This window comes from Sphaerodactylus townsendi, linkage group LG15, assembly GCF_021028975.2.
Source record: "Sphaerodactylus townsendi isolate TG3544 linkage group LG15, MPM_Stown_v2.3, whole genome shotgun sequence".
Taxonomy (NCBI): Eukaryota; Metazoa; Chordata; class Lepidosauria; order Squamata; family Sphaerodactylidae; genus Sphaerodactylus; species Sphaerodactylus townsendi.
The window spans coordinates 20,931,463-20,954,346 of NC_059439.1; the positions used below are offsets into that span (position 1 = coordinate 20,931,463).

The following is a 22,884-nucleotide window of genomic DNA, read 5'->3' on the forward strand; positions in this document are numbered from 1 at the left end:
GGAACCACTGCTGTATGGGATCACCATGTCAGCTGTGACTTGAAAATGCACACACACACACACACACACACAAATACATTGGTGTTCCTTTGCAGCGCAAGTGGCAAAAATTAAACGATGGCAGTGCATTATAAATATGCTGTTCGGAATCCACTCATGAGCTAGTGTGGTGTAGTGATTAAGAGCGGGTGAACTCTAATCTGGAGAACCAAGTTTGATTCCCTAGTCCTCCACATGAGTGGCAGTGTCTTATCTGGAGAACCAGATAAGACTCGCTCCTCCACGTGAAGCCTGCTGGGTGACCTTGGGCTAGTCACAGTTCTCTCTCAGCCCCCCTTCCCTCACAAGGTGTCTGTTGTGAGAAGTGGAAGGGAAAGGAGTTTGTAAGCTGCTTTGAGACTCCTTACAGGAAAGAAAGGTGGGGTATAAATCCAGACACTTCGTTTCTTCTCCTTTAGAGTCCAATTCCTAAGAACTTTTTTTTCTGAGAGTAAGCCTAGTTGAATAGATCTGAGTAGACCTGTTTAAGATTACACTACTACTGTGACAGCAAACGGATCAATTTGGTCCAAAGGTGGGCTGGAACTGTGCTAGATAAAGAAACAAAGTGAAATTATCTTCCCTAAAAGGTTAAGACAATATAAACATATGAGCTAGAGGTTAACAGCTTAAATGTAAGCAAATATAGGAAGATACATGTTTATTAAAACATTCATTAAAAATGTGTATCTTGGACCCAATCATAGCCTCACAAATGTACATAAATACAGAGCCATTAATTCCCTTTCTTTTTCCTTTTGTAAAACTATAATATTATACAATGACTTGACTGCAGTGATCTTGTGATGTCTCTATTAATAAACTACGGGCTACATTTAGATGTCAGTCTAATCACCTTGTGTGTCACCAGTGACAGGCATGCTGGTAGAATTTTTTCCCCCTCATCTGGACTCCTGGGCCTTTAACATCAGGTGTAGCAAAGTGAGAAGTTTCAGTTGCTGAATCTCACTCGGTCCGTCGCACAGCTGTTAAAGGCTCAGGTGCCCTGTCAGAGAAACAGCGTTCCACAGAATGTCTGCTCTGCTGCCCTGAAGAATGCCGCAGGGAAGTTCGCACCCTTTTTAAAATGAGGCCCTTTCCGGGGAATCAGTGTGGCATAGCGGTTAAGAGTGACTTACTCTGATATGGAGAACTCCTCCATGTGAAGCCTGCTGGGTGAGCCTGGGCCAGTCACAGTTCTCTCAGAACTCTCTCAGCCCAAGCTGAGGCAGACAACGGTAAACCATCTCTGAATGTCTCATACCTTGAAAACCCTAAGGAGTCACCAGAAGTCAGCTGTGACTTGGTACCATCACTTACATTCCAGCAAGAAGGTCCAGATGTGGACCACTCATCTTGAAGCATCACCTGAGGTCAGAGGGGCCTGTTCCTGGGATGTCCTAGGACATCTGGAAAAACAGCTGCTGCAGTTTAGGTCTCCTTATCCATCAGCGGCAACTCACTGGGACCAGGATGTTGGATACAAACTATATTTTCTTCTAACGGAAGGCAGTTTCCTCAACAGAATGGAACTTCCCTTGTTTCCCGCATCCACTGCAGCCAGATCTCCCCTGATTCTGGGGGACGGGACCCTCAGGAATGGCATGAGGAGAAAACAGGTCTGTCGCAAGAAGGAGGAGTTGTCAGAAATTACATTTCCCTGCCCATTCCCAGGTTGGATCCGGGCTACATTTTCCACTATTAGTAGGCTATCAATCCAAATGGCTAGCTTCTCGCATTCAAAATGTGTAGGGAGATAGCTTTGCTTTCCCCCAGAGAACCTTCTGTGTCCCCCTGTTGAGCGATTCATAAGCTTTGGTACAGAGCAGATGACCCGTTTGATAACCAGGTTGCGACCCTGGAGTGTGCTTAGACTTCTGATGGATCTCCCAAGCTCTAGATCTGCTTGTCCCCCATGGATCTCCCAGGCTCTAGATCTTCTTGTCCCCCATCCCAGGTTTTAACAATCTCAGCATAGAACGGCAACTGCAGCTTACTATGTTCCAGCATGCACACACCCCACTACCTCATCAATCCTGATAACTTTCCTCATTGACCTCCCACCTTCTTGCACTTTCTGTCTGTCTTTTCCCCCCTTTCTTTCTCTGTGTTCTAGGATGCTGAACTGATAACCGCCAAACTTCTGCAGGAACATGGACAGGTAATTCTTTCCCCAGCTTCCATGTTGTTCATGCGGAAAAGAACGGGTTCCCTAATCTTGCAGAAAATCCCCTCCCCATCAGAAAAGTGGTGTAGTGGTTAGGAGCAGGTGGACTTTAATCTGGAGGACCAGGTTTGATTCCCCATTCCTCCACATGAGTGGCAGACTGTCATCTGGTGAACTGGATTTGCCCCCCCCCCTCGTTAAGCCTACTGGGTGACCTTGGTCCAGTCACAGTCCTCTCAGAACTCTCTGAGCCCCATCTACTGCGCAAGGGGTCTGTTGTGGGGAGAGGAAGGGAAAAAGAGTTTGTAAGCTGCCTTGAGATTCCTTGCAGGAGAGAAGGGTAGGGTATAAATCCAAACTCTTCTTCTACCTGTTGGCCCTTGGTGGTTCCTCATCTCTCTGCTCCCAACCCAGGCTTCCACATCTATAATCACTGGACGCAGAAAGAAGACAGGAATCTGAGTGTATTTCTCAGGCAGAAATCTGCAGGTGTAGCTTTTCCTGGTCTGGAATAATAGTGATGGGAAAAGCTACACCTGTCCATCAGACAACTGAAGAGGTACTGCCTCTCTGTCAGGGAAGAAGATGGCAATCCGGGGATAAATCCTGGATCGTCTCCCATGCTGTGGGGGAGGTCTAGTGAGTCAGCGTAAACAGAGTTCGGTGCGATGACTTCTGAGTTTCCTGGGAGCTATTTGAGGCCTCGAGGGTACGCGTGGGTCTCCTCTAGAGCTGTCACCCCTCTGGTGGCATTCCCATGCCTCTGACAGCCCATGTGAGAGGCAGAAATTCAACCAATAGGCTGATCCTCCTGTTGCCCCACCGAGAAAAGTTACATTGGTCGAATTTCTGCCCGTTGTGCAACTGTTCAAAGCGCAGAAGCCCTGCCAGAAGAAATGTGGCAACCCGCCCAGGAATCCTGGCTCCCAGCCCAGCCTGTTCCCTTGTTTGCTGGCTTCAATTCTGCAGTTTTTCCTCTCCCAGTTCTAACAGCCTAATCGCTATTCTAATTTGACATCTGCCAATTTCTCCCTCGGATAGTGAGGTGGCCTACCCAGATCTGGGGTTGAATTATAAGAGCCACCTTCTTTGCCCCCGCTCTGGGGATTTACCAAGTTGTGCCCGCCGTCGCATCTTTGGGCTGCCGAATTTCTATGCTTTTTAAAAAGCATCTTGATCTGAAGCATTGACAAAGAAGCATGGCCTTAGTGTCACGCTGGGAAAAGATTTAGAACCTGGTTTCTGCAGCTGCCCTCAAAGCCATATAAGGAGGAGGACTGCGCCCCCCACCCCACCCCCCGGGACTTCGTTGCACCTCCAAGCTGGAGGAACCTGTGGATATCTGCTCATCACGCAGCTAATGAGGTCAGTCCTGTAGCCACTTAAGTCTGACATCATTGGCTGCTCTTAGGCAGGGCATAGTCTCCTTTCTCTTTCCTAATGTGTAAAGTTAGATAGCACAGCAACAGTTGACCGAGCAAGAGCTAAGTTGCTCCGTTGCCTATTTCCTGCATAAGGAACTGAGAAACCAGCCTTGCCCAAGGCCAGATGAGAGGGTGGAAATCTTTTCCAAAAGGTCCAGCACTTGACTGGCTAGTTTCAAATTCCACCCCAGAGTTTGAGAGAGAATATCTAGAAGAAGAAGAAGAGTTTGGATTTATATCCCCCCTTTCTGTCCTGCAGGAGACTCGAAGGGGCTTACAATCTCCTTGCCCTTCCCCCCTCACAACAAACACCCTGTGAGGTAGGTGGGGCTGAGAGAGCTCCGAGAAGCTGTGACTAGCCCAAGGTCACCCAGCTGGCGTGTGTGGGAGTGTACAGGCGAATCTGAATTCCCCAGATAAGCCTCCACAGCTCAGGCAGCAGAGCTGGGAATCAAACCCGGTTCCTCCAGATTAGATACACGAGCTCTTAACCTCCTACGCCACTGCTGCTCCTTGTCTTCCCAGACTTACTGTTCAGCATGGTGGCTTTCAAGTGGTATAGCTACCTAGCATCATGCCAGGCTTCAAAGGCATGGTTGTCCGATGAAACCGTTAAGTCCAGATTCTCTGCCTCTCAGTTATGCTGCCTGTGTTCTGTGCTGTCTCTTTTGCCTCACCTTCTCCTTTTTCCTACCTGTGTCACTGTGGCTCTGGAATGGAATATCAGCAGGTGCCAAATCGCTCAGCCCTTCCCTTCCTCTCTGCTTGCTTGTGAACGCATTGAGGCCCTCGTGTGCCATACAAGAAGGCCTCGGCAGGAAAAGTGAGGAGAATAAACAATGAACTTCTATTTTTTTTAAGAAGTCCAAACAGAATGTGATTGTTTTGAATACTGACTAGTCATTATGTACCATGGGAGTGGTAAAACAGCGGGCATGCTGCTCGTGTCGAATTCCACACTTATTCTGCTAACGCTGTGACTGGTTCTGGTCTCGTAGAGTTTTGATTTTATATTTAAGCACCCAATATATACAGCCTTGCGCACGAGGGCAAAATGGATATGGCTGAGCCCCAGGTTTTGACATAGCCCATTTCTCTGCTGTTTCTCTGCCCAGAGAGCTTTTTTCTCAGTCCTGCGCTCTGAGGTCCCTTAAATGGGAAAGCCAAGATCGAACCTGGGCATTTACTCATGCAAAAGATGTCACTGAAGTATGGCTCTGTTAACATTCCCTAGGAAGGTCTGTTTTACAAATATGCTGTCCAGGAATCCCAGCGTTGCTTTGATTCGCTCTTATGTGTTTCCTCTCCTTTTTCCCCCCCAGAAACACCAAGTGGAAACACCCTATGGGATTGTAACAATCACCATCCACGGGACACCCAAGCCGAAACGCCCAGCCATCCTCACTTACCATGATGTTGGACAAAATCGTAAGACTAGAACACCGTTTTGTTGGCTGGGGGGGTGGGGGCACTGGAGTTTTTCCCCCGACTCTGTCGCTCCAAGAGAGAACTTGGAACTTAATTTGCCAAGGCGGGTCTCCAGACTCATAACGGACCTTGTATTTCTGAAAGAACCCCAAGAATGTCTTATTTCGAAGCTGCTGGGAGTTCTGCAGCCACACGTGAATTTCTTGTATGTCTCCCACTGGAAACGCAGGGACGTTCCCCTGCACTCTACCCCACACCTCACAACCAAACCACCACCCCCTTCTCATGAGAAATGAGAACCAAATTTGGCAGGCCACCTGAGAACCGAAGCTTAGATTGTGTGTTTCTAATTAAGTGGCTTTAGGCAAGCCCCAGTCTGCCTGGCCAGAGCGTGCCTACCTTTGCTGCATTGGAAGTTCTGGGCCAACGAATTGGGGTTGGGATTCCTCCAATGCGACCCTCAGAATCCTCCCAGACAACAGCTGCTGGGAACTAAATTGGAATTAGAGACTCAACCCTGTCCCCTGAATGTTGTTTTCCTAACTCAAAATGGCCCTGGGGTGATTACCCCCCCACAACTGTTGCAGGTCAGGCAAACGGGTGGGCTGGGGGGGTGCTGAGGCCCATCTGCCTCCACAGCATGGACCTCGGCAGTGCTTGGGAAGTTAGTTTGCTGCCATCCAACAGAGAGCTGGCTTGTTTTAAAAAATGGAACATCTGGTTTGGTCCTAAATCTGCTAAGATATCTGATACATCCCTTACCTATCAACAGAAAAGCCTGGGCCTTTCCCCACTTCCCCTAAGCCCCGCGCTACTCGAGGAGAGTAGCGCGGGGTCCCTCGGCACCCCCCACTGAGAGGGGCGGCGACAGCGCAGCCGCCCCGAAGCTGCTGCTGTCGCGCCCCTCAGCGCGCAGCATCCCAGGCGCTCTTCTCAACGGCGCCTTTTGATGGCCCCGCGCAGAGCGCGGGGTCGTGGGGACGGCCGGGCGCGTACCTGGGATGCTGCGCGCTGAGAGCAGCGCGCGGCATAGAGGAGAAGGACGAAAGTGGGGAAAGGCCCCCTAAAGCGGATTTTTTTTTAAAAAAAAGGTCCTTTTGGTCATATTGTTCTCTTTCGTTCTGTACGCGAAGAACCTCAACTTGTATTTAAAACAAAAACCAAGCTGGATGTGGTGGGTTTTCCAGGCCATGTGGCCATGGTCTGTTCATTTTTGCTTCTAAAATTTTGCCTACATTTATGGCTGGCATCTTCTTGCCTACATTTATGGCTGTCTGGCATTGCCTACATTTATGGCTGGCATCTTCAGAGTCATGTCATGGTGAAGGTGGCAGCCATAGATGCGGGTGAATCGTTAGGAGCACAAACTACCTGACCATATCTACGTAGCCTGGAAAACCCAAAACAGCCAGTTGATTCCGGCCATGAAAACCTTCGCCAATACACTGAAAAAACCAAACTCCTTCAGCTTATAGTAGCAGGCGCAAAACTGTAAAACACTGGTAAAATCTCCAGATATGGGACAGCAGTTGGGTTGGCTTGCCCACTCTTGAATCACGCTTGATAGCTGTGATGCTCTTTGTCTCTTCTGGTGATTTTTCTCTGGGAGCTGGCAGCCGCAAGGAATCTTAGGCTGATTCCGCATGGGCCAAAAACAGCAGTGTGAAAACAGTGTAAAAGGGTTTATACCGTTTTCACACCGCTGTTTTGGGCCCATGCGGAATCAGCCTTAACTTCAAAGAAAGAGATCGTGGAAGAAATGTTGTTGAGGAAGAAAGGCAGCCATCAGAAGGTTTGCTGTGTCTGCGATTTCTATCCGCTTCAGGAATGTTGCTGAGGGAACCTTTAGAATTTTACACCAATGTCAGATGTGGCCCTACAGTTGTCCCTATGGAAAGCAAGAATGGTGGTAGCCTTCCTTGCAGAATTTGACCAGAGGTTATGTTCTGACATCATGGAGTATTTCAGTTTGCGGTGCTTCTGTTTAACGTTGTGATATTGCTGTCCTGCTTTTCAACCACAAATGGGGGTCTCACAGAAGACGAGAGCCAGTATTTGAGACAAGGGCCTCGGCTCCGTGGTAGAGCGTCTGCTTGTCACGCGAGCAGCCCGGGTTCAGTTCCTGGTACATTGCAGTTAAAAGGATCAGACAGTGGGGTGATGTGAAACTTTTCTACCTGAAACGCTGGAGAGCTCCGGCTGGTCTGAGAATACAGTGCTGAATCTGGTGGTTTGACTTGCAATAAGTCAGGTTTGAGGTAGATGTCCAATGAAATGTCCTTACGTGGTGTAGTGGTTAAGTGCTATTCTGGAGAACCGAGTTTGATTCCCCCCTCTGCCACTTGAGCTGTGGTGGCTTATCTGGTGAGCCAGATTAGCTTGTGCACTCCAACACATGCCAACTGGGTGACCTTGGGCTAGTCACAGTTCTTCGGAGGTCTCTCAGTCCCACCCACCTTGGGGGGGGGGGAAGGGAAAGGAGATTGTAAGCCCCTTTGAATCTCCTTACAGGAAAGGGGGGATAAAAATCCAAACTCTTCTTCTTCTACTACTTCTTCTTCTTGGGAGGGAATTCTCAGCTCAGCATGGTTGCGGAGGGGCTGGCTACTTTTACTTCTTCCTTTGATGGCTTCTGCATAGGGAACCCAAACTCCTTGGAGCTCTTGGCTGGAATTAGGTTCTGGTTTCATTGTCTGGTCGCTTTCTGCCCTCTGTCTGGTGTAACTGATCGCAAATTAGGCTTTTGTTTGAGAATTGCTTTTTTTGTGCATGGAGCTCAAACAAAACAGAATAAAACAAAACAAAAACACTTTGTAGATTGCCACGTAGACTATCTTTTCCGTCTATAATAAACTAAGAAGGAGCCCCATGGCGCAGAGTGGTAAGCTGCAGTACTGCAGTCAAAGCTCTGTTCATGACCTGAGTTCAATCCCGCCAGAAGTCAGTTTCAGCTAGCCGTCTCAAGGTTGACTCAGCCTTCCGTCCATCCGGTTGGTAAAATGAGTACCCAACTTGCTGGGGGTGAAGTGTTAATGACTGAGGAGGTTAATGGCAAACCATCCCGTAAAAAAGGTCCACCCAGTAAACATTGTGATGTGATGTCATCCCATGGGCCAGTAATGGCTGGGTTCTTACACAGGGGACTACATTTATCTAACAAACTAACTTGGCCTATAACTCTCAAATTCTATAAGCATATAGTTTCTACCCTCCCTCATACTTTTTGGTTGTAGTTCCTCGGCTTAAGATCCACTTCTTGCTCCTTTAATCAAAAACCTGGATTTAGATCTTGAAATTTTTATCCTCACATGTTCCAGTGTCAAACTCTAATTTAAAATGGGTGTTATGTTTTCTTTTGCGCTTCTCATGTGGATAATACTCCATTTTGAAAGTTGCCTGCCTCTCTGACAGGGTCCCCTCATTCTGAAGAGATAGGGCTCTCTTTCTCCCCGACACTGGTGTTCCTTACAAGTCCTGACATCCTGAACCCACTAGATATTTTGAAACCTGGGGGAGGAAAACCAAAAGAGGCCTCTTATAAAATTATGCAGAATTTAACAGTTTGCCGCTCTTCAGTGGCACCTTAAATCTGACACCTACGCTAGGAGCAGCAGTGGCGTGAGAGGTTAAGAGCTCGTGTATCTAATCTGGAGGAACCGGGTTTGATTCCCAGCTCTGCCGCCTGAGCTGTGGAGGCTTATCTGGGGAATTCAGATTCGCCTGTACACTCCCACACATGCCAGCTGGGTGACCTTGGGCTAGTCACAGCTTCTCAGAACTCTCTCAGCCCCACCTACCTCACAGGGTGTTTGTTGTGAGGGGGGAAGGGCAAGGAGATTGTAAGCCCCTTTGAGTCTCCTGCAGGAGAGAAAGGGGGGATAAAAATCCAAACTCTTCTCTTCTTCTTCTTCTACTGCATCTCGTGACAAATAAGGCTGTCCCTTCAAAAATATATATTTTGGGCCTTGTCAGTCTGACGACATGCCTCTTGCCCTTCACTATCCTGACACCCCCTTCTTTTGTCTCCCTAATCCCGTCCCCACCCAGATCATTCGTGCTACGACACCCTCTTCCACTTTGAGGACATGCAAGAGATCATAAAGAACTTCGTGGTGATCCATGTGGACGCGCCTGGCATGGAGGAGGGTGCCCCAGCCTTTCCTCTGGGGTGAGCCTTCCAGGCCCCACTACCGTCCCACCCTCATGGTTGGGTGTGATGGGGACGCTGCCCAGCTGTCTAACACAGCCCCCGCTTTCTGCTTTTTTTGCTTAGGTATCAGTATCCTTCGCTGGATCAGCTCGCTGACATGATCCCCTGCATCTTACAATACGTCAAGTAAGTCCAGGGGGGATGGAGAGGGGGTGGGAATGAGCAGTGCTGTGGTTTATTGGCGGAATATTATCTAGCAAGGGGCACTTTGGGTCTCCCATCAACATCTCAAAAGTGACTGGATCACTCCTGAAAGCAAAATCAGCATAGATACAGCACATAAAGTAATCCTGGGGCAGTGCTGACCTTGAAAGATACTAAGAACCAGCACGGTGTGGTGGATTAAAAAACAGCAGATTCTAATCTGGAGAACCAGGGTAGATTCCTCGCTCCTACACATGAACTTATCTGGTGAACCAGGTTTGTTTCCCGTTCCTCCACGTGAAGCCTGCCGGGTGACCTTAGTCTAGTCACAGTTCTGTCAGAACTTTCTCAACCTCACCTACCTCACAAGGTGACCATTGTTGGGAGAGAAGGTGATTGTAGGCTGCATTGATTTTCCTTAAAAGGTAGAGAAAAGCAGGGTATAAAACCCAACTCTTCTTCCAACGTGGCTGCAAAAACTATTAGGTTTTCCTTAATGGGGTTCACAGTCTTCAGTGGCTACTTGACTGGGAGAAAACCAATAGGTACAGCTTTTCCAATATAAAGATTTCACAGAAGGGAGGATGTAGCTGCTGCTTCTTGCTAACCTGTTGAAGGTATATGTTCAGAGATAGAAGCTGCAGTCAACCGATTCCATGGGCCTTTCCCCACTCACCGTTTGCTACGCGCTACTCTTGCCAAGTAGCGTGGGGTCCAGCAGCACTCTCCACTACAGGGGTGGCGACAATGCAGCCGCCCCGACTCTGCTGCTCTTGCGCCCCCTCAGCCCACGTAATTTCTGGCGCTGCTGAAAACGGCGCCTTTTGATGACCCGCGCAGAGTGTGGGGCAGTGGGAAAGCCGGGGAACACAATCCCCGCGCTGAAAAGGTCCACGCCGGATGAAACCAACGTCATATTTAAAAGTGGGGAAACGGCCCATGTTGTCATGCACCAGAGCTCAGCTGTCCTCTCAGATAGGGTTGACAAGTCCCAGCGGGGGGGATTTATTAGGTGCCAAGTCCCAGCAACCATCAGGGAGGCGGGGGGGGCTTACTGGCTGTTTGTGGGTCCCCACCAACAATACACTGCGGTCACTTTTTCTGCAACATCAGAAGTGTGAAGCTAGTAATGCTGGCAATTGGGAAAACCCTATGATTGAACAATAGAGTTCTGGGGTGCTGTGTGGTTTCCGGGCTGTATGGCCGTGTTCTAGCAGCATTCTCTCCTGACGTTTCGCCTGCATCTGTGGCTGGCATCTTCAGAGGATCTGATAGTAGGAATGGAAAGCAAGTGGAGTATATATACTGTGAGGTCAAAAGGTGAGGCCCTCTGAATAGAGTAGCCTGGTATGTGAGTCACAAAGAAGTCTGTAGCCTGGGAGTAACAATGAAGATAGCAAGGTCAATAGGTGAATGCATCTGAATAGAAAGCCTTCGACAATAGAGTTCTGCCCAAATGCCAGAACATCTCCAGCATCCCCCAGCGATGTGCTGACATCACTTGAGGCGCACAGGAAGTGATGTCAGCATATTGGAATGCTTCTGCCCATCGCTTCATTTTGGCGCCATTCCCCTCCCCCCAGCACTGGACAGTTGAACAGTAGTGGGGAGCCCCCACTTTTGTTTTGGTACTTACCATTGTTATCATTGCTGCATGAGCTCATGAGATAAAATAAATGTTTTTTTTTTAAAAAAGGGCTCTGTAAGCACAATAAACATATATAAACAATACAAATAAATATGTATAAGGAGAGAAGACGTCTGAGGGGGCATATGATTGAAGTCTATAAAATTATGCATGGGGTAGAAAATGTTGACAGAGAGAAATTTCTCTCTCTTTCTCACAATGCTAGAACCAGGGGGCATACATTGAAAATGCTGGGGGGAAGAATTAGGACTAATAAAAGGAAACACTTCTTCACGCAACGTGTGATTGGTGTTTGGAATATGCTGCCACAGGAGGCGGTGATGGCTGCTAACCTGGATAGCTTTAAAAGGGGCTTGGACAGATTTGTGGAGGAGAAGTCAAACTATGGCTACCAATCTTGATCCTCCTTGATCTCAGATTGCAAATGCCTTAACAGACCAGGTGCTCGGGAGCAACAGCCGCAGAAGGCCATTGCTTTCACATCCTGCACGTGAGCTCCCAAAGGTACCTGGTGGGCCACTGCGAGTAGCAGAGAGCTGGACTAGATGGACTCTGTGGTCTGATCCAGCTGGCTGGTTCTTATGTTCTTATGTTCTTCTTATGTTCTTATGTATAAACTAAAGCAGAACTCACTCCTGTTTCAGAGGGGTGGTGGGAGTTCCTTTTTCTCTGTATATTTTGTAACTTGACCTTTGCCTCCCGCAGCTTCACCAGCATCATTGGAATTGGAGTGGGGGCTGGCGCCTACGTTCTGGCGCGTTACAGTGTAAGTTACCCTGGACAAAGGGGAGGGGGGGGGAGCCGCCTAGCATTGACTGTGAGAGATGGAGCTTGTTAAAAAAAATGTTTGCCATGCCAGATGGATGTGGTAAGATTCTCTCTTGGGAATAAGGCCGGCCCTTTGGGTTCACACCAGGCCATAGGAATGCAGGACCCTGCCAAGGTGAGGTCTGAATTATCTGCTTGAACTGAGATACAGCGGGAAGTTGGGTCTGGCGCCGGAGAGTTGCAGTCACATTGGAGTTAGGACAGCAAGCTGCAGGATCGGGTTCGAATCTAGACGAGCGACAACCAAACAAAGTTATTGTGCCCGGGCTGCAACAAAAAGCAAAGAGTTGCAAACTAACGCACACATTTATTCTAACAGCGAATAGAAACAAAATGCAAGGATCAAAGTCCTGCGTGAGTTTGTGCTGCCAAAACGCTAGTCTCACCCCATCAATGTGCAAACAGCAAAAAAGGGCCGGAGAATCCAATATGCAGATGAGCTCCCTGGTGTACGCCCCAGTATACCCACAGCACTTGGTATTCTGAGGTTGTTTGCTACTCTATCTAATATTTCTGTTGGCTATGAATTGGCCTTTTAAAAACCATCTACCCCGAAATCTAGCCCTGCTGTATACTTAGAACTGCTTGTTAATTATAAGTGCAGATGGGTCATGACAAGAGCAAGGTGCAACTCATTCCCCTCTGTCTATCTTCAAGGTCGTCTCCTTAACATCCCACAAAGTGAGCGTTGCTGTCGGTACTGTCCCAATGCTATAGACTCAATCCCTCATATCCTGCTTTACTGTTCAAGGTATAATGATATTAGAACTGATCTGGGAGCTTTACTACCTCTAGAATTTATGTTTCTCTCAGACAAACAAAAAATGTCTAAGCTATTGAACAGCCCTCATGTAGAAATTTCTGAAGCAGTTGCTGCATTTTTAATCCATGTTCTACATGATATGTAACAATGATCCCGTTTTTGTATTTGGAATGTATGGTACTTCTGGTTTATGCCTAATAAAGGTTTTTGGATTGGATTGGAGAAACCATCTATGGTGTGGGGGTTATCCCCATCTCCTGAAGCAGTAAATTCCTCCCCGCTCCACCCAGAAAATTGCTGTGTTGTACGAAAGAATACTTTCTCACGTCCCTTTTGTATCTATTGCCTAGGAAAACAATCAGCACAGTAAAAAAGATCTGGAATAGAACATTTTTCTGTGCTGGTATTCTCTTTACAGGAAGTTTTTTTTAATGTTCAAAAGTGTGATGCGAAACTGTGCCACCTCATTCTGCTATATGTGTAGACCTGGCTCGAAACGCTGTACATGACATGCTTTGAACGTGCGGAAGAGCTGTTTCCATGCTAAAGGTTATGATTCTCCACAGCTTTGCTCAATCTAATAACTACAGTGGAAGGAGGTTTGGTTCCTGGTGGCAACATTGACTGGCAGCAGCCAAGGAGCTGTGGATGGACTGAAGGCTCACAAGGTGAGGAGGAGGCGGGGCTTTCAGGGTAGCTTGTCTGTCCACTAAGTTTCCCCTGAAATTGTGAGAGATGATGATTGGCTGTGGCCCCTGTGTATATCTAAATGTGTGCCACTGTAAAATACAGTACAATTACTTTGCGAGGTGATTGTGGGAAGCTGTTAATGTATTAGAGCCAAGAGAGGGGGTTACAAAAATCCATCTAGATCAGTCTGTGTTTGGAGGGGATCACATATCTAGTTCAGCCTGTGTTTGGAGGGGATCACTTGACAGTTCTAAATCAACCCAGCTGTTCCAGCCATTCGCCATTTGCGTCAATATTTGCAGGCATAAACTAGCACATGAGTTGTAATTTAAGAATGTATATATGGCTTCATGCTGGCCCCGAGCTTTTAAAACACCAGGATGAACACTTGATTTTCATGAGCTCATCCAAAAGTTTAGTTGGTTAGAAGCAGGTGGCAGTGTCTGATGGGGTTATCTGCTTTGGCCTTGTTTCCCAGGAGGACGGGCGAAATGACTTTCTTGAAAGAAGCGCACATACCAAAACTTGTCTAAAAGCAGTACCTGAGATATGGAGGACTGCCCCCACCCTTGTCTTAGTAGAGGGAGGGAGGGGCTGTTATAATTCAAAGGTGCAAGAAGAGACACTCTCTGCTTATGCTCATCAGCAACCGCTTTGTGATGACTTCACTGTTCTAGGGCCAAGCTGCTTAATGGAAGTAGCGGGAAAGAGTCATGGTGATGATAGAACAGTGGTGGCGAACCTTTGGCACTCCAGATGTTATGGACTACAATTCCCATCAGCCCCTGCCAGCATGGCCAATTGACCATGCTGGCAGGGACTGATGGGAATTGTAGTCCATAACATCTGGAGTGCCAAAGGTTCGCCACCACGGCGATAGAAAGATGATAGTAGGGTTGTATAGTCCTCCATCACACAACAAAGCATGCCAGACCTTCTTCACACACGCCAGCTGGGTGACCTTGGGCTAGTCACAGCTTCTCGGAGCTCTCTCAGCCCCGCCTACCTCACAGGGTGTTTGTTGTGAGGGGGGAAGGGCAAGGAGATTGTAAGCCCCTTTGAGTCTCTTGCAGGAGAGAAAGGGGAGATATAAATCCAAACTCTTCTTCTTCGTTGTTGTAGAATACTCTGCCTGGGCCCTAGTGCCTACCTAGCCCTATTCCTCCCATCCGTTTGAAATTTTGAAAATAAAAATACATTTTGGCACTTGTATCGAAGTACCATGTTCAGTAATGCACAAAATAACGGTTTTGACAAAGGCAGCTTGTAAAAATGAATGATAATTCTCATATTTGTTCGGGACTATATTCTAATGTGGAAGTGTACAGCTTTCTCATCTGCTGCGCCTCAACTGACTGAACTATCATCTTTCTGTGAAACAGAGTATATTAGGTTCTGCATAGAGAAATAAAGACCAGAGTCTCAGGGATCTTTACCTGTCAGGAGGGTGAGGTGATTCTCAATCTTTTCCCAGTAGCCACAAATCTCACAAGCCAGCCTTGTGTAGTCATTAAGAATGTTGGGTTGGGGTCTAGGAGACCCATGTTCAAGCGTCCCACTCTACGATGGAAGCTCTCTGGGTGACGTTGGGCAAATCATGATTCTCTCTCTTTGTTGAATGTACCTCACAGAGTTCTGAGGAGGAAGAGAGAATGAAGTTGTAAACCCCTTTGGGGAGAAAAGCTCGGTAGAAATATTTATGTAACAAACATCTTGAAATCAGTACTGATCATTCTTCTCGTTTTGGTCTACAGCTGACGGGCCTCACATCTTCCATCTCAGAGATGATTATGGGACATCTCTTCAGTACAGTAAGTATGCACAAGAGGAGAGAAATGGACAGCAGTCTAAATGTGGAGAACAAAGGCAGGGAAAGAGTGGGGCTGGGCAACATGTGGTAAAATAAAGCTTTTGTAAAGTATAGTGCGGGCATCCCAAATAGCCCAGTTTCTCCTGAGCTCATCAGGGCTAGGGGGCTAAATAAGGATGGCTTGGGAGGTAAATAAGGATGGCCATGGTCAGTACTTGGATGAAAGATCACTGGGGAAAATGGGTTGCTACGCAGAGGAAACCAATAGCAAACCACCTCTGCTCATCTCTTGCCTTGAAACTCCTGTGGTTGGCATCACCGTGAGGCGTTTGCAACTCAATGGCACGTCCTTCTTCAAGGTAGGCCCCATAATCTGCAGCAAAGTTGTTCTGGTAGTCAAAGCCAGCTCCCGTCTCACTTTTTCACTAGCAGGGAAACCGATTGGTTTTGGCACACTGCCCAAATTTACACAGTCTCGGAGGAGGAACCATTTTAGTCTGTTGCAGCAAAAATAAAACAAGTTCTAAGGTATCCTAAATAATCGGGGGTGGGGTGGTAACCCCTATGTGGAACTCCACAGAAGAAATATTTTATTTCCTGCCTCAAAACGTTTTGAAGTGTCTGTGTGGAAAGGACCGGTTTATAAGTATGGCGAGTATATGGTCATGAGGCCCCCTCTCCCTGCTCTCCACCAGGAGGAACTTTCCAAGAACACTGAGATGGTGCAACAACAGAGGGACATCTTGAGTCATGCAACCAACTTGCCTAATATTCAACTCTACTGGAGCAGCTACAACAGGTACAGCAAGGGAACGTGGCCCACGAGGAGCAGGAGCTCTTCGCTCTTCCTCTCAACCTAAACCAGCCACAGAGCCGCTATTTTCTCTGGAGGGGAAACTCATATGTGGCTAGCCATGGCTGTTTCTGACCCTTCTGTGGGGAAGGCCCTGTGGAGTTTTCTGGGTGGGTTGGGGCCAGTTACTCCTTCTCAAAGTAAGCTACAGAGTTGTTGTGAGGATAAAGGGGAGGAGAGCACTGTTGAGAATCATTTTGGGTCCTCACCGGGGAGGAACAAAACAATGGGGTGTTTGGGGATTGGCAAGTTGAGAACTAGGGTCATATAAAAAGGAAGAGACAATGAGGCAAGAACTAGCTTTGGCCCCTTCCGCACATGCAGAATAATACACTTTCAATGCACTTTGCAGCTGGATTTTACTGTGTGGAATAGCGAAATCCACTTGCAAACATTTGTGAAAGTGGATTGAAAGTACATTATTCTGCATGTGAGGAAGGGGCCTTTGAGGCTGGAAGGTGGAAATAGAGAGAGGGAAAGGGGAAGGGAATTGCTAAAGGAGAGCTAATTGTACAAAAAATGTTTACCATTCTCCTCTTCCTCCCTTTATAGCCGCAGAGATCTGAGCTTGGAGCGTGGAGGAGACATCACCTTCAAGTGAGTGGCTGTCTTGACTCCCCTGTTATACACACTGATTACAAGTTGGTATATACTATTACCATATTCTTGCTCATATAAGCACTATCCAGAATACTTGTTTTGTTGTCTCATGGCCCCTTCCGCACAGGCAAAATAATGCGTTTTCAAACCACTTTCACAACAGTTTGCAAGTGGATTTTACTATTCTGCACAGCTTCAAAGAGCACTGAAAGCAGTTTGAAAGTGCATTATTCTGCATGTGCGGAATGAGCCTACGATTGCTCTGTTGCGCTTGTATATTTTTGACATACGGCTGACGTTTGCCTGTAATGTACATACTGAATCACCCTGTTTTTGCTAATATGAGGTCTGAATAGAATCTTTCTTTTGTTATAAGCACATTGTGCTGATAAAAACATTTTTGGGTTATGTGAAATAAAATGCTCATGCAAGCATAAATGTCCATACATATTGTATTCTAGTGAATAGTCTCAACACAAGTCCTTGTTTTGGATCTTAGATTTACACTGTGTTGCTTTTTTTGGTTTTCATTTGACTTCCCCTCCTTCAGCCACTCTTAGGCATTTGGCGTAAGGTTGATATTTGTTACTTTTAACAGGGTCCATGAGTCTTTTAACATGAGGTGGGTGTTCAACCAGGACAGTTTCTCTTGTCACATGTTACATGAGGTAGATATTCAAAAGGGAGAGTTTCTCTTGTCCTGCTGTCTTTCAGTATAGAGAGAGCCATATTGTAGATATGTAGATATTGTAGATTTGTTACAGCCCCAGGAGCCTTGCCAGACAAATCATATCCTCTGCATGACTTTTCAAGTGGGCATTGCAAACTAAACCATTGCTTACTTCCACTCAGACAAGAAAGAGCAGGAAAAGAATCTGACTTTTATCGTGTCCGTTCAAAAGGAGGTGAATTAATCCACATGAATTGCTGAATGAACATCAGTGACTTGCGGAGAGAAAGAAAGGACATTATATGTATTTTGTTCCCTTTCGGGTTGTTCTTGCCGTAGCGCTAAGAAAAAGGTATAGGAATAGGGTTGCCAACTGATTGGGAAAACCTTGCCTTCCTGTGCCTTTAACACTGACTTGATTTACAGAAATCAGCAGGTGGTGCCAATGCCTGAATGCTGCTGCTGTTAAACGCACAAGAGTAGGGGGCTGGTTGGAAAGCTGGCACCTTTATATGTCAATGTTTGGCATTTGCATTGAAGTAATTAAATCAGTTAATCAGAGGGGGGAAAAACAGCGGAAGAGAGGGTTTTTTAAATGCATCGTCGTCATCCAGCAACTTTTGCTTTTTTAGTTCCTCACTCTAATTAATCCTGTTCTAGATTAATTAGCTGCAAACCTGCTCCATTTTTCACTTTTTTTTCCCATCCCCAAATGGATACGTGCTTGTATGGTTAATTAATTTAAAACGAGAGGTGTGACCTTGCGAACAGCCCCAGAAGGAGTCAGATGTCATCCTCCCAGCCCAGAAAGAGACTAAATATAGAGTTTAGATTATGTCTGAACTCAAGCAGTCTTCTACCACTGTTTTTTGACTGGACCCTGCTCAGTGTGCTAAGGTTGGGCGTCCTGAGATAGCTGCCTGGGCTCCAGCACCACAGAAAGGTGCGCAGTGTGTGAAAAGTGCCATCAAGTCACAGCTGACTTAATGGCAATCCAGTAGAGTTTTCAAGGTGAAAGAATTACAGAGGTGGTTTGCCATTGTTGTCCCCTGCTTAGTGACCCTGGTATGCCTTGGTCGTCTCCCATCCAAGTACTAACCAGGACAAAGCCCTGCTTAGCTTCTGAGATCTGACAAGATCAAGTTAGCCTGGACCATCCAGGTCAGGACCAAAGGTCCATTACCAGGTCCTGATTCCACCACCCCAACTTCTCTTCTTTTCACTGCCACTGCCAGCACATTTGATTCCTGTCAGTATGAGTGTACATAAAGAGGTGAGGAAGAGGAACCACCACCTCATGTGCTAGGACAGTGATGGCGAACCTTTTCGAGACCGAGTGCCCAAATTGCAACCCAAAACCCACTTATTTATCACAAAGTGCCAACATGGCAATTTAACCTGAATACTGAGGTTTTAGTTTAGAAAAACGGTTGGCTCCGAGGCATGCGTTACTCGGGAGTAAGCTTGGTGGTAGTCGGTGGCTTAGCTTTGAAGCAACCGTTCAACTCTTCCAACGGGTGAATCACGACCCTAGGAGGGTTAACTCAGAAGCAAGCCCCATTTCCAGCAACGCAGCTTACTCCCAGGTAAAGGATCACACTTTAGTTCTTCACATGAAAATCAGTGGGGTTTAACAGCGCTTAACAGGGTTACCTACACTGTTTCCCCAAAACTAGGTCTTAGGTTTAATGCTAATAATTGAGCCCAGTGGCTCAGGCCAGCCTAGATGTGGGGGGGGGGGGACTCTGTGCGTGCCCACAGAGAGGACTCTGAGTACCATCTCTGGCACCCGTGCCATAGGTTCGCCACCACTGTGCTAGGAGTAAGTGTATGGAGGGAAGAAAAGTCTACTGGAAGGTGACTAGCCAGAAAACCTGTAGCCAGCACTGCCTGTATATAAAATTGGTTACTCTGCTGCCCTTCATGAGTTTCCTACCAACGGATACTTGCTTCTTCTAGGAACCATAAGTTATACTTTGGTCAAAATGTTTTTTGCTGGTGTGTGGGCCGAGGGACTGCTGTTTCTCTCAGTAGCTTTTGGACAGAGGCCTGGCCCATCTGTCAAGTCCAGGAGGAGCAGACAGTGCTGTCTCAACTTAAATTGCTGTCTAGCCAAAAAAAATTAATTCTCTTTCCCCTCTGCCCACCCCCAATTCCTGTAGTCTATGGCAGTGGTGGCGAACCTATGGTACGGGTGCCAGAGGTGGCACTCAGGAAAGGCCCACTCTCTGTAGGGCACTTGTAGGCGCCAAACAGAGTGCCTCCCCACATGCACATCTATAGAGCTGGCCTGAGACAGCTGGGACTCCAATTATTAGCATTAAACCTAAGGCCTAGTTTTGGGGAAGCAGTGTAGGTAACCCTAAACGCTGTTAAACCCCACTGATTTTCATGCGAAGAACTAAAGCATAATCCTTTACCTGGGAGTAAGCTTGGTTGCTGGCAATGGGGCTTGCTTCTGAGTAAACCCTCCTAGGGTCATGATTCACCTGTTGGAAGAGTTGCATGGTTGCTTCAAAGCAAAGCCACCGACTACCACCAAGCTTGCTCCTGAGTAACGCATGCCTCGGAGCCAACCGTTTTTTCTAAACTAAAACCTCCGTATTCAGGTTAAATTGCCATGTTGGCACTTTGCAATAAATAAGTGGGCTTTGGGTTGCAATTTGGGCACTCAGCCTCGAAAAGGTTCGCCATCACTGGTCTATGAGATGGGTGGAATGTGGTCTCTCTTCAAGGGTTTTCCCAGTTTCTCTTACCTCTTCTCTGTTGATGAGACGGAAATGGTCGCTAAGGAGTGCCTGATCCAGACCATGTTGCTAGGATTGCTCACAGTCCTGAAGAAGAATGTCCTAGTCTTTTCATAGAGGCTTAATGGGATGTTATTTGCCAGGTGATGTTATTGACCTCCATACCACGACAAGCTTCAATTGCCCATTTTCACACATCAACGGACAGGACATTCTTCTCTGGGCCAATTGGCAACCCAGACTGTTATCCAGAGGGTCAGGCATATTCTTCCCTTGTGGGCTTTTGAGAATAGGTTTGTGCCTCTCGGATCCTGCTTCTCCAAGTAACTGCCTGAACTGACTATTAAGTAGGGCTTCCCTGGCCGGGTTAGGATGTTGGAAACATGCTACAATTGCTAAGCAACCCTCGAAAGGGCTACTCAGCCTCAGGGAAATAGCTGGGCCCAAACTGGTGCAGCCAGCAAGAAAACATGGCTGGCTAGCTGAGCTGCCCCGTTAGGACAAGCACCCCGGAGTAGACGAGGCCTTGTCTTTTCCAGCTCTTTCACTGAGGGGTTCTTTCTAGCCAACTGTCTGGCTTTTGTCCACCATCCTTCGGGCACATAAAAGTCACTCTGAGTAGTTTGGTATTTGCAAGGAGGGAGAAGATAAGATGGCCAGAGAGCTGGCTTGAGAAAACAGTCCTGTCACATAAGAGCAATGCCATGAGGGGGGAAGGGGAGGCCGTGAGGCAGGGACAGAAGCCCGGCATGCAACAGAGAAGGAGCTGCCATTTCAGCATTCCTTAGTTATCGGTTTCTTTTAAGAGGCTAATTTTCCTGAGCAGTGAGGAAGGAGAGAAAAATTAGCTGCTGAGAAGAGCAAGATTAACCCAGAGATGCCAAAGGGTGACTAGCAACTCCATTTTCACAGGGAATTGGGTCTTGCCAGCTTTGTTTGCTCACTCTTGCTCAGCTTCCCTCTTTTATTAGTCTCTATCCTACATGGTTGTAGTCACTGTAGGCCTTATGGTCCCCAGCTAATTTGTGTGTGGAGGAGTCAAAGATGACTCGCATCTGCCTCTTTGACCATCAGAGAAAATTGGTTGGATCCAACCCAGTATGTGTTTTCCATCTCTTCTCACATTATGATAACAGTGTGTCAAGGTCAATAAATGGTTTAAGGGGTCACTAAATATAGCAAAAACACATTTGCATTTATTACAAACTTAAAGTCATCTACACAATATGAACACAATATCACAATTACAATACACAAAAGGGTCGTATGGGACACTTTTTTGACCCTTAAAAACAGACGCATTTTTGGCCAACTGGCCTTCCTCAGTGGTCAAAAGTAATACAATAATAAAATATTTAGCTACTGTAACCTCTGCTTGTGGGTTCTGTGGGGCAGAACGTGGAATGAGTTTGCAACAACAAATTTTTAAAAACAAAATGGTTTACTTTCTTAACGTATAACATTTAACATCAACATTCAACATCACATTTCAAGGTCCTGTTCAGGTTGCATTTTCAAGTCCTTATATTTACAGTCTACTGATACTGCCAAGTCCAATTCTTCTTTGCAAGTGGGTTGGCTCCTGAAGACTCCAAGGGCTTGCTGAACAAGATTCAACATGATGAAGGTTTCCAGGAGAACTCTCACCCATTACAACCACAAAAAGAAACCCTTAACAAGGTGTTAAGGGCTTATACAACCAAGGTCCGAGTCTGGTAGCCTTGTCTCCTCCAAACTAGCTCTGCAGCCTTCTGCTGCTTTGAGTCTCCACCCCTTACTGGGTCAACCCATTCTGAGCATGGGGGTTACACTACCAGACTACAAATTGCAATTATAACACTTTTTAAATGACTGATTGTTGGAAAGTTGTTTAAATTGGCATCTAGGTCTTCCACACAAGGTCATGTCCTCTTAAAGACTACAATACATTGTGACAGTCGCTCCTGATTCTGCTATGGCAAAATCTTATGATGGCTCAGTCATAGGAAATTCTGGAGCAAATGAATTCATGATTGACGTAATGTATTTATATTTGGTGTCCCCTTAACCAATTTCTTGACCTTTTAGATAACTTAATTCTGGTTTTGTAGGGTTAGGTTGTTGGTTTGTGAGGTAATAGTCAGTTTTTTATACACTGGCCCTGTTTATGTGGGAAGCAAGTTCCAAGTCAGCAACTTGAAACAGTTCTTCCCCCCCCCCCCTTTTCTTTCCCCTTTCTGTCGATGTTGCCAGGTGTCCTGTGATGTTGGTGGTGGGAGACCAGGCTCCTCATGAAGATGCTGTGGTGAGTGATGGCAAACCCCCCCCCCCTTCCCCGTCTCTCTCTTTTGAAAGCTCCACAGCAATGAGAGGGTGAAAGAAAGGGAATGCGGCTCCTGCATTTCTCGATGCCCTCTCCCCTAGTTTACCCAAAAAAACTAGCATTCCGTCTCGTATCTGGGTCTGGCTTTTGTTCTCACACTCTTTGTGCTTCACCAGGTGGAGTGCAACTCCAAGCTGGATCCGACCCAGACTTCTTTCCTCAAGGTAAGCAATGACCAGTCAACTCCGCCCAACCAATGTTCAGCCCTCTTCCTCTGTTCTAGTTGCAATTTCTGCTTGTTCAACTGGCAACACAAGAAGAGACTTGAGTAGCCGCCGTCGCTCAATCAGAATGATTGTATCCCTGCTTGCATTTCCGCTTGCGCAAGATCTTGGGCAACCAATGTTTGGGTTCGGTGACATAGGGAGGAGAGCACTCAGTTGCCCCTTGGATCTTGCACAAGCAGAGCTGCGCTAAATCCAGTCATGTTTCCGCTTGCCCATTGCTGGGTCCAATTACTTGCCCCCCGGTCAGCCACCACCTTGTCCTGCATCCCTGCAT

The 22,884-nt window shown here is 47.0% G+C and overlaps 1 protein-coding gene across 1 annotated transcript in view; it reads left to right on the forward strand.

The window, feature by feature from the left end:
- NDRG2 (NDRG family member 2) overlaps positions 1-22,884 on the forward strand; it is a 44,417-nt gene that overhangs the window by 11,796 nt on the left and 9,737 nt on the right. Inside the window, exons 3-13 of the mRNA XM_048516996.1 lie at positions 4,953-5,058; positions 9,106-9,226; positions 9,332-9,394; positions 11,766-11,830; positions 13,744-13,754; positions 14,159-14,205; positions 15,065-15,152; positions 15,847-15,950; positions 16,557-16,601; positions 22,254-22,305; positions 22,500-22,547. Coding sequence (XP_048372953.1) covers positions 4,953-5,058; positions 9,106-9,226; positions 9,332-9,394; positions 11,766-11,830; positions 13,744-13,754; positions 14,159-14,205; positions 15,065-15,152; positions 15,847-15,950; positions 16,557-16,601; positions 22,254-22,305; positions 22,500-22,547 — 750 coding nt within the window. The remainder of the gene's footprint in view (positions 1-4,952; positions 5,059-9,105; positions 9,227-9,331; positions 9,395-11,765; positions 11,831-13,743; positions 13,755-14,158; positions 14,206-15,064; positions 15,153-15,846; positions 15,951-16,556; positions 16,602-22,253; positions 22,306-22,499; positions 22,548-22,884) is intronic.